The sequence below is a fragment of the Salvelinus alpinus genome, chromosome 15 (genome assembly GCF_045679555.1).
Source record: "Salvelinus alpinus chromosome 15, SLU_Salpinus.1, whole genome shotgun sequence".
In the NCBI taxonomy this organism is placed as follows: Eukaryota; Metazoa; Chordata; class Actinopteri; order Salmoniformes; family Salmonidae; genus Salvelinus; species Salvelinus alpinus.
This window is the reverse complement of record NC_092100.1, coordinates 25,878,963-25,889,726: the sequence shown is the minus strand read 5'-3', so window position 1 is coordinate 25,889,726 and position 10,764 is coordinate 25,878,963. Positions and strand designations below refer to the sequence as shown.

Here is a 10,764-nt window from a genome sequence, read left to right as displayed (position 1 = left end):
GGTGGTCAGTGCACTAATGTGTTACCTGGTTCAGCTGATGTTGAGACAGTGAGGTTGGGGATGTCAGAGAATCTTCAGAACCACCTACTGGGCCCGAGTCAGAATCTGGGAGGGGGTCCATCTGTGAGACCAAAACGCAGATTCAGAAAAATGCTACTGTAAGTAGTTTGTTGACCACATACCACAACCATAGTGTAGATGTATGATTATTAAACATGATTATCTGTGCTTTTTTTGCGAATCAAAGTAAGCTCACCTCATCAGTTGGGTGCTCGGTCACAGGGAAAGAAGTCTGGCCATCCATAAAGAGCTTGATAAGGGATGAGTAGCAGAGCACAGGAACCCTGGGGCCTTCAATGTCCTCTCCAACATCTCAGAGTTAAGATGGGGGACCAGGCTGGAAGGGAAACAGAACACAATACACATACAGAACTCGCATATAAACAAGAAGATGGATGACACTGAGGACAGCACTGACAGTTTGACCAAGTAAATATACCTGTAAAAGGATAAAGGCATCAGTCTTATGTATTCCTCTAATGTTACCATGGCTACAGGCTGGTATGGGCTTTGTTCTTGATTTAAAAAAATTATATATAAATACCCAATATAACATCAGAGACACAAAATGTTGTATGATAAACATTACAGTTATGTGGTGTTTTGTTAGTGTAAAAGGTGTTTTAGTCTGTTGAATACATTACTATTACATAGTTTAGTATGTAGGGCTAGGAGTTCCCTGACCACATAACCTATCCAGGAAAAACTCCTGGCATTGACTAAATCCCACAGTGCCCCCACCTTTCCCACCCACCCTACTAGCACTGACTTTGAGGAAAATGTACTTACTATAACTGTGATATGTGGTTGTCCCATCTACAGTGTGGAGAACAAGTATTTGATACACTGTCGATTTTGCAGGTTTTACTACTTACAAAGCATGTAGAGGTCTGTAATTTTTTATCATAGGTACACTTCAACTGTGAGAGACGGAATCTAAAACAAAAATCCAGAAAATCACATTGTATGATTTTGGGGATCCATAATAAATACAAATACAAATCAGCAGATTATGAAGGTGTTTTGGAGTGCAATGTTCAACCCAGTGTTCAAAAACTGTCTCTGATCAAGGTTGTGTGTCTTCCAGTAGGACAACTACCCCAATAACACATAAAATGCACCCTGGAATGGTTCAAGAAGAAGCACTGGACTGATCTGGAGTGGTGAGCGAAGAGTCCAGATCTGAATCACATCCATAACCTATGGCAAAATGTGAAAACAGCAGTTGGTGGAGGCCACACCTCTTCAGCAGTTTGCTGCGAGTGGGCCAAAGTGCCAGTAGAAAGGTGCAGCAAGCTCATTGATGGCCACAAGAAGCTTTTGTTGGCCGTTATCTTGGCTAAAAGCTGTGCAACCAAGTGCTAGCTCTGGGTTGCCAATTGCAATGTTGAAAATCCAATAAGGTGTGAAGACCAATTTTTTTTTTCAATTTCAACTTATTTTAGAAGAAATAAGGAATAATTTTAACAAAGTACAAGGGTGCCAATATATTTTGCCACAACTGTATATATTAAGAAACCTACGTATGTGTGGGTTTCGTTTTCTTTGAACGTTGACCTCTGTCCTTTAGGTGGTGTGAAATAGATTTTCTCAATTGGCTGTGTTACGTGTCCACTCTGTCAAAGCTTACAAACGTGGCTAGTGAATCTATTGAGCAAACATCTAGGTTGAGTTTGAAAAACTTTATGTGTCCTCACCTGTCTGTGCTGCTCTGCCAGCTGTCCCAACATCTCCAGGCTTGTCCTGATGCCCTGGCCCTGGCCACTCCCCTGGCCCTCCCATATACAGTGCAGACAGGCTGCCAGGAGCAGGGGCGGGGCAGAGGGAACAGGGCATGACACCCCTTCTTTGAACTGCCAAAGAGACAGCACATGAACTCAATCATCACTCTCAAAAATAACATTGAAATAAAAGTTTACATTTAGTTTGTATAGGAGTATTATCAGTAAATGTTCTATATACACAGGCATGTACGCATGATCCTGTTTTATCAGTAGGCCCACAAGTGACAGTCAGCCAGTACCTGCAGCTGCTGAGGCGACACCAACACAGGGGAGAGACAGCCCCACTAGTGCTGTCCAACACACACACACAAATTACACTCAGTCAGCATCATATATTAAAACTCTCAGATTAAGGTGTACTTCACCTCAGCTTAACAATCAGACGTGTTCCTGGTAGTATAATGTACTGTACACTAGCAGAGACGAGGAGCAGTGGACAGTGAAGACTGATCAGGGATTTGGTTTTGTTCACTTCTCCTGATGGACAGTTACAGCTCAGGGGACAGCCTATGAAAAATAAAAAGAGGGAAGATATTCCAATTTCTTATGATAAATATCACAATATGTTGTGTCTACCCATGTCTATAGCAGTACAGTTAATAATCTAAGAATGGAACCAAATTACTGTTAAGAAGTGTGCAGCTTGGAAGCTGCCCTTCCTCTGATACACAAAGAGATGCAGTATAACAATAATAATCAAATCTGGGAAACACATCATAGTATTTCTGTAAAAATAAATAAGGGTCTTGATTTCAACAGGTTTGGTCAAGATGAGAAGTGAACTATGGATTCACACATGTATTCAGACTGTAGCCAATTTAATCATCCTGCTCTGTAATAGTCCATCCTTCCCTCCCTCTCTTAACCCCTCCATCCTTCCCTCCCTCTCTTAACCCCTCCATCCTTCCCTCCCTCTCTTAACCCCTCCATCCTTCCCTCCCTCTCTTAACCCCTATATGGGCACACCTGATACTAGTTGATATATTCCATGATGGTCTCACAATCCAGAGTCCTCTTCACTCTGATTTCAAAACAATACTGATACTGAACTGACTTCAACAATGTCTATTGGATAATTAGAATGATCTGGGTTACAGATCAGTCCAATACTGACCCCGTCTGCTGGTCCATGATGGCGTTAAGAATGTGTGAGCAGACTGTCCTCATGTCTCCTCCACAGCTCCCTTGGTCCTCAGGAAAGGGAAGGTATAGCTGCTGACACGCCAGCTGCTGGTACTCCTATCTGATACACACAGGCTCTGTTACATATTCAATACATCAATATATACCAAAATTAATCTGTGTGTTGTTTATTAAGGCATGTGCTTCACTTATCTGGGTCAGACAGGGCATCCTTACTCCTTTGCACTCTGAGTTCAGCTGCAAGCCACTGAAAATGACAACTTGACAAAGACGACAAATGGCTATAAAATGTATCATCAATATCAGCCAATGTGTTCCAAAGGGGCACGGACAACTTTGAGGAGGTCTATGCTTTACGACAAGGTTTTAGACTGTGCAGGTTTTAATCTGTTGCCTCACCTGGTATTCTGGGAGTTTTACTAGGAGACGGAAGGGGGGCGTGTTTCCATAGCGCCAAGTCAGATTTCCTCCCAGTCGTATTTGTGTCAGTAACACTTTTCCACAACCCATGATTCTCCTGCTCACCCTGTCTGTCTGCCTCCACATGATCAGATTCCCCACTCGCTTCAATCGGCAACCTCCTCGCATCTGGCATTAGTCTGGAAATTAGGTACAGCATCTGCAAATACACCATCGCACATGCACACACACCAATTCAGGGCTAGGCAGGACATGTCTCTGTGTAGTCAAGCAGAGAGGTACAACTGTAGGCGTATGTGACATTCCGCTAAAACAGCAGCCCCCTGCTGCTTACATAAAGGGCATCTCAGAGTGTGGCTGGGTGATAAAGATCATTTCAGTGACACTGGGAAAATAACGTGCATACCGGTACCTTTTTATTGAGGCTGCAGGGATTATTTTACTGCTGCGGTTCAAACTGTGACTCAATCCTGCAGAGCCCATAGTACCCCTGCAGCCACGCAGAATCTGGCCAACAAAAACAAAGCAGTCCACATAAATACATATTATGATAGCACTGTCCTATTGAGCTAAAGTTAACTGTGCCTTTTGGTTTACAATATACCGTATAATTAGTATCATGTCATCCTAGATGCTGAGGGTCCCTCTCCAGTCTCACCCACCTAACACAGAAGAGCATGTTGGTTTGGGTGGGGCAGGGCAAGGCAGTGGCCAGTGCCTCCGGAACAGACACAGGGCCGGGCAGCAGGGGTGGGCACAGCTGCACGAGGGGGCACTGGGCCTGGGAGGCATGAAGGTGCACAATTCAATGATCCCCCTCTATATGGAAGGACAAAAGAAGACTATAAGAGGCTATAGGAAAAAGGAGAGGGGGGTAAGAAAGAGAGAGAGAGCAGGAAAATAAGATGGAGAGAGCGAGAGAGAGGGAAAATTAGATGGAGAGAGCGAGAGAGAGGGAAAATTAGATGGAGAGAGTGAGAGAGAGGGAAAATTAGATGGACAGAGTGAGAGAGAGGGAAAATTAGATGGAGAGAGCGAGAGAGAGGGAAAATTAGATGGAGAGAGTGAGAGAGAGGGAAAATTAGATGGAGAGAGCGAGAGAGAGGGAAAATTAGATGGAGAGAGTGAGAGAGAGTCTGTCTGTGTCTGCTGTCTGTGTCCCAGCAGGATGTTGACAAACTGAGACACCCAGGGGCTCGGTCTTGGGTCACAGAGCACATTAAGCTCAAAGGAGAGAAGTGCATTTTTTAGCTGACTTGCAGTTACACTTGTGGAGGCTAAGAACATCATAATATACACAACTATGTGCAGATGGACTGGAAAGAAAATCAAGTAGTGACAATTCTGTATTATTTGGTGGGCTTATTCCGGAGGCGTCCAAATATCTCTGGCAGAAGCTCCTGAGGATCATGTTCTCCACCTGAACATAGACAGGATAGACAGACAATGTGAGAGACCGAAACAGTGAGTGTGGCATCAGAAATAACTAGAACGACAGACAAATAGAGTAGGAAACGAAATAGTTGAGACAGAGCAGAGGAGAAAAACAGTAGAAGAGAGGGAGAAATGCAGAGACGGGAGAACAGTCGGCAGTTCCTGGCATTCCTTCCGACTTTATTGTGCAGCTCAGGGAATTCGACTGATCTACATGAAGCTTGATGATTGTCTGGCCAACCAGTTCCTCAGCACATTCAGGGAACACAATACTCAGCGTGTGGGAGATCCTGGCCAGACAACTCTGTCAAGTCAGAGATAATAAGACTGGTTTGATTTGTATGTGTGTGTGTGTTTTTGTTTAACTATTTGAACAAACAACTGGAATCAACATACACAAAACATCTGTATCAGACTCAAAGCGATAACAGAAAACTGTGTGGTCAGTCAGTGGTTGTATGGCTGTGAGTGTGAATACCAGAACTGACTTTTTGAGTGAATCTATGAAATTTATCCTGATATCAGGCTTTACATGCAGCTGACTGGACAGAGACAAAGAATACAATAGCTGGACAGAGCATGTGAACACACCATTCAATAAAATCCATTCATTTTAAAGCAAGAGAGCATAAGTCTTACCACATGTGGAGTTAGGAGGGCAGGGAGAAAACGAGTCAGGAAATATGGCCTTCTGAAAATGCTGGAGTAGGAAAAGAGTGCAAGTGTGGTGACACATAAAAACAGACACAGTGCAGAACACAATACGATATGTATCAGTCATCAGTACATTGATCTCAATAGGTGATTTGTGAGAGTTATGCAGCATGTTGATGCTATATTTTAGGGTACCTACAAGGCCTCCATGATGACTGTGGCAGATATCCTTCCTGTGCTCTCAAACAAAGAGACTGCCTTGTCCACATCCTGACCCGCCTGACACCCCGGCTGAGAAGGCAGATTGCACACAAACACACAGACTGATACGCACATAATTAATACATGAAAAACATGAATTGAAGAGATGGCACACAAATACAACCAGCAGAGGGCGCTCAAACCTGCACAAGAGCTCCTGCCCTAGAGACATCCTCATAAAGGCCAATCTCCTGCAGACAGAGAGAGGGGGACCCTGTTTATACATCTGGAGGAGAGGAGATGAATGAGGAGATGAATGAGCTGCTGAATGAGAGGGTTTGTGGTATGGTAAATCAACCAGTCAGAGTTAGTTACATTGGAATAACTGGAATGTCTCAGCTGATCTATATACGCCTCACATACTGGTTCAGTGACTCTCTAGGCCCTACCTTCAGGTCAGCCAGTCTGGTCTTGGCAAGGGAACCAGTCAGACTAAAGGCCCAGTCCAGCAGTAAAGTGTTAAAGCAGAGCCAGAGTATCTGTCACCTGACCTTCAGGTACTGCGGGGGTCAAAGGACACTATGTCCGACAGGAACTTCAGCAGGAAAACCACAGACTTCTTACTGTTCCAATGGTAACTGCTGGCACCGCCGAAACACATCCAGGAAGACAGGAGAGAAGTCAACTTTGTCTAAGAGGCCCAAACATAAGAAGAGAGGGGACCAACATATTGGTATTCTAGTAGCCACTAACTAAACTCTGAGGGGACTAGCCTTAAACCACTCACTGTACGAGGGGAAAACACCAGGCCCTTCCAGTGCACCCTTACGGGCCAGGAGGAAAGCAGTGATCATGTTCTCCAAGTCAAGGGCTCCCGAGTGGTGCAGCGGTCTAAGACACTGCATCGCAGTGCTAGAGGGAGTCCCATGGGGCGGCGCACAATTGGCCCAGAATCGTCCAGGTTAGGGGAAGGTTTGAACGGGGGTAGGCCCTCATTGTAAAAAAATAATTTGTTCTTAACGGACTTGCATAGTTAAATAAAGGTTCAATTAAAAAAAGACCCCTCAAATGCTGAGCTTAGGAACCTGGACAGGAGCTCTGATGTACAAAGAGAGAAATGTCATTTAACTAGGCAAGTCAGTTAAGAACAAATTCTTATTTACAATGACGGCCTACACCGGCCAAACCCGGACGACGCTGAGCCAATTGTGCGCCGTCCTGTGGGACTCCCAATCCCGGCCGGTTGTGGTACAGCCTGGATTCTAACCAGGGTGTCTGTAGAGACGCCTCTATAGCACTGAGATGCAGTACCTTAGAACGCTGCACCACTCGGGAGCCCATAGGAGCATTGTTGGAAATAACTGTGTGTCTGTGTGTGTGTGTGTGTGTGTGTGTGTGTGTGTGTGTGTGTGTGTGTGTGTGTGTGTGTGTGTGTGTGTGTGTGTGTGTGTGTGTGTGTGTGTGTGTGTGTGTGTGTGTGTGTGTGTGTGTGTGTGTGTGTGTGTGTGTACCTTTGAGGCTTGGCTGTGTGTTTGGATTGTACACAAGCAGGGTGGAGAGACAGGAGAGCACATGCTTCCAGTTAACCTCATGAGTCTCCAGTACTTACTGCAGTTGAGACAGCAGCTCCTCTACCTTGAATATTACTGCCAACTAGGACAGAGAAAGAGAAAGGGTTAGATGTTATATCACACCCCAGATACAGTCACATCACAACTCTCTATTATAAGGTTCACACTTGTTATTCTATAGACCGGTTTTAACATACCCTACTGTAATTTCACAATGTCCTGTAAAAACACCCTAATGTCATAACTCACACCCACAGGTACATCATCATTAATTTCAGATGTATGTGGTCAGTCACACACATACACACATGACCTCACAAACAACTACATGACAAAATACATATTTGGAAGAGCAGCTCACATTAACCAGACATGGTAATGTATTTATAGATGTACTAAGGTATTTATAGATGTTTCTTTAGAACAGAGCAGAGCACCAGCCATTTACATTACGAAACAAGGAGGTCAACAGTATGCAGGTTTTAGCAAAGCCCCACTCTCTTTGCATGGCAATGGCATCAGATACTATGTAGAATATAGGTAGAGGAGAACACCGATGAGATAGATGATATAGATGGCTGTTTTACAAGAGGCCCTATATTAAAGAGAGATGTCAATGATAACATATTCTGTGATTTTAACTTTCAGTCTGTAGGTGAGTGTATGAGAGAGAGTGGGAGAAGAAACAGCGCAGTGCATCAGGTGACAGACACACCACACAAGGAAGCATCAAACATCTGTACCCTTTTCCAACAAAAAGAGATACATACCAGTGAATATTATGGATTGATATGTATGTTCTATAATTCTGTTTGATTAGCAGCCTTTTCCACTTCACCATCATTCAGCTGCTGTTTCACCAGACTGCAGGGTCTGCTTGCTATGCTAAGTATCCAGCACACCTAAAAAAAACAACAACACAGGTTCAGAAATTAATATTAGCAGTTGGATGAGATAAAGCCTCTGTCTATTGAATGCAGTTTCGAGCTGCAATGAGAGGGGACATTCAAACTCACAGGAGAGCATGTCATCCAGCACTGAACAGCAAACCAGGGAGAGCCTCCTGCATGGTCTCGTCAAAACCAGCTCGCACCAACACCGTTACCACAGCTGCAACACAATACATAGTTGGATGTATACAGACTGATTTGAGGTGAATGGCAGATAATAATATCTGTACAGTTTATTTAGAAAGTATTCAGACCTTTTCCCTTTTTCCACATTTTGTTACGTTACAGCCTTATTCTAAAATGTATTACATAATTTTTTTACCTCAATCTACACACAATACCCCATGATGACAAAGTGAAAACAGGTTTTTAGAAATGTTTGCTAATGTATTAACAATAAAAAACAAAATACCTTATTTACATAAATATTCAGACCCTTTGCTATGTGACTCAAAATTGAGCTCAGGTTCATCCTGTTTCCATTGATCATCCTTGAGATATTTCTACAACTTGATTAGAATTCACCTGTAGTAAATTCAATTGATTGGAAATTATTTGGAAAGGCACACACCTGTCTATATAAGGTCTGACAGTTGACAGTGCATGTCAGAGCAAAAACCCAGCCATGAGGTTGAAGGAATCGTCCGTAGAGCTCAGATACAGGATTGTGTTGAGGCACAGATCTGGGGAAGGGTACCAAAAACAATTTTGCTGCATTAAAGGTCCCCAAGAACTCCATCATTCTTAAATGGAAGAAGTTTGGAACTACCAAGACTCTTCCTAGAGCTGGCCGCCCAGCCAAACTGAGCAATCGGGAGAGAAGGGCCTTGGTCAGGGAGGTGACCAAGAACCTGATGGTCACTCTGACAGAGCTTCAGAGTTCCTCTGTGGAGATGGGAGAACCTTCCAGAGGGACAACCATCTCCGCAGCACTCAACCAAATCAGGCCTTTATGGTAGAGTGGCCAAACGGAAGCCACTCCTCAGTAAAAGGCACATGACAGCGCACTTGTAGTTTGCCAAAAGGCACCTAAAGGACTCTTAGACCATGAGAAACAAGATTCTCTGGTCTGATGAAACCAATATTGAACTCTTTGGCCTGAATGCCAAGCGTCACGTCTGGAGAAAATCAGGCACCATCCCTACGGTGAATCATGGTGGTGGCAGCATCATGCTGTGGGGATGTTTTTCAGTGGTGGAGACTGGGAAATTGGTCAGGATTGAGGGAAAGATGAACGGTGCAAAGTACAGAGAGAGCCTTGATGAAAACCTGCTCCAGAGCACTCAGGACCTCAGACTGGGGTGAAGGTTCACCTTCCAACAGGACAACGACCATAAACACAGTCAAGACAATGCAGGAGTGGCTTCAGGACAAGTCTCTGAATGTCCTTGAGTGGCCCAGCCAGAGCCCGGACTTGAAGCCGATCGAACATATCTGGAGAGACCTGAAAATAGCTGTGCAGTGACGCTCAACATCCAACCTGACAGAGCTTGAGAGGATCTGCAGAAAATAATGGGGAAATGGATAATGTTACAGGTACATTTCCATTTCACATTATAAGTTCACAAAACCTGTAGGCTGCCACTCAAAATAAAAAAATACAGTAAGAAATGCATAAAGTTTAATAATTAATAATACATTCAGTATTAACACGAAAATAAATTCCCTCCAACCGCACCGATCCTACATGTATCCATCCAAAAGTATTTTATGAAATCAAACTAATAGCAAATTATTTTGATTAAATTAATCTTAACACAATGAACAGAGGCAATTTTAATGACCATCTAAAGATCAATCTCCTCAGACAGGACATGGGACAAACAGATCAATGTATTATCAGGGTTGGCAAGGCTAACATTTCAGTCTCTGTCTATCTTGCTGATCGATCCATTGAAGGTAAATGGCACCAGCTAGTCCATTAGAGCTACACTGTCACTGGGATGATGAAAATGTCTGCGACAGCAGTAATGTGAGGTACTACAGTTTATTACTCTAAACAGACACATTCTTTAGTCACTGAACAGAATGTTCCTCTGTTAAGTTGTTCCTGACAGCACCAATGCTGCAAGAACATCGACTTGAAGGCAATTTCAGTACAGCTATGACTATGAGCTATCCATCCATACCGTCGATGGACCAGATGAGACTAGTCCTGATTCATAATTGTATCTATCTCTATTTTGTGTGAGAATGGCTCATATGCAAAAGTTTGAACATAAGATGAGAGAATTGTATGCCCTTCAGACAGTCTTCCTTTGTTTGTCGTTCCAGTGAATAGGCATACTGGAGATACAAGCACACATGAATGAGAATATTTTTGAGGATTTCCTGTGAATTCCACCCATGTTTTCCTGGACACCCTGGCACTGCGGCAAGAAACCTGTTCATAGAAGGTGAAAACAACTCATTAAAATGTAATCCCATCTGTCTCATGAATATTTAAGTGTTTTTTTCCTATTGTGTCACTAAACCACAGCATAGGAAGTGTAAATACTGCAGTTGCTGGAACAGTGTCAGGAAATCACCTGTCAACCTGTAAAGTAC

The 10,764-nt window shown here is 43.6% G+C and overlaps 1 protein-coding gene across 5 annotated transcripts in view; it reads right to left on the bottom strand.

Moving 5' to 3' along the window:
* The window catches only part of LOC139539811 (VPS9 domain-containing protein 1-like), a 51,136-nt gene extending 44,484 nt beyond the window's left edge, over positions 1-6,652 (bottom strand). Inside the window, exons 1-11 of one of the 5 annotated variants that reach the window (XM_071343125.1) lie at positions 5,695-6,652; positions 5,481-5,541; positions 4,070-4,827; positions 3,820-3,914; positions 3,387-3,606; positions 3,176-3,247; positions 2,959-3,083; positions 2,210-2,351; positions 1,758-1,913; positions 257-397; positions 26-121 (exon numbers count right to left, since the gene is read on the bottom strand). In XM_071343125.1, the coding sequence (XP_071199226.1) occupies positions 26-121; positions 257-304 (144 nt within the window). In that variant the 5' untranslated portion in view covers positions 305-397; positions 1,758-1,913; positions 2,210-2,351; ... (5 more) ...; positions 5,481-5,541; positions 5,695-6,652. Of the gene's footprint in view, positions 1-25; positions 122-256; positions 398-1,757; positions 1,914-2,209; positions 2,352-2,958; positions 3,084-3,175; positions 3,248-3,386; positions 3,607-3,819; positions 3,915-4,069; positions 5,542-5,694 lie in introns of those variants that run through there. The other 4 variants (XM_071343124.1, XM_071343123.1, XM_071343126.1 and 1 more) reach the window with 4 other exon arrangements.
* Positions 6,653-10,764: the final 4,112 nt, after the last annotated feature.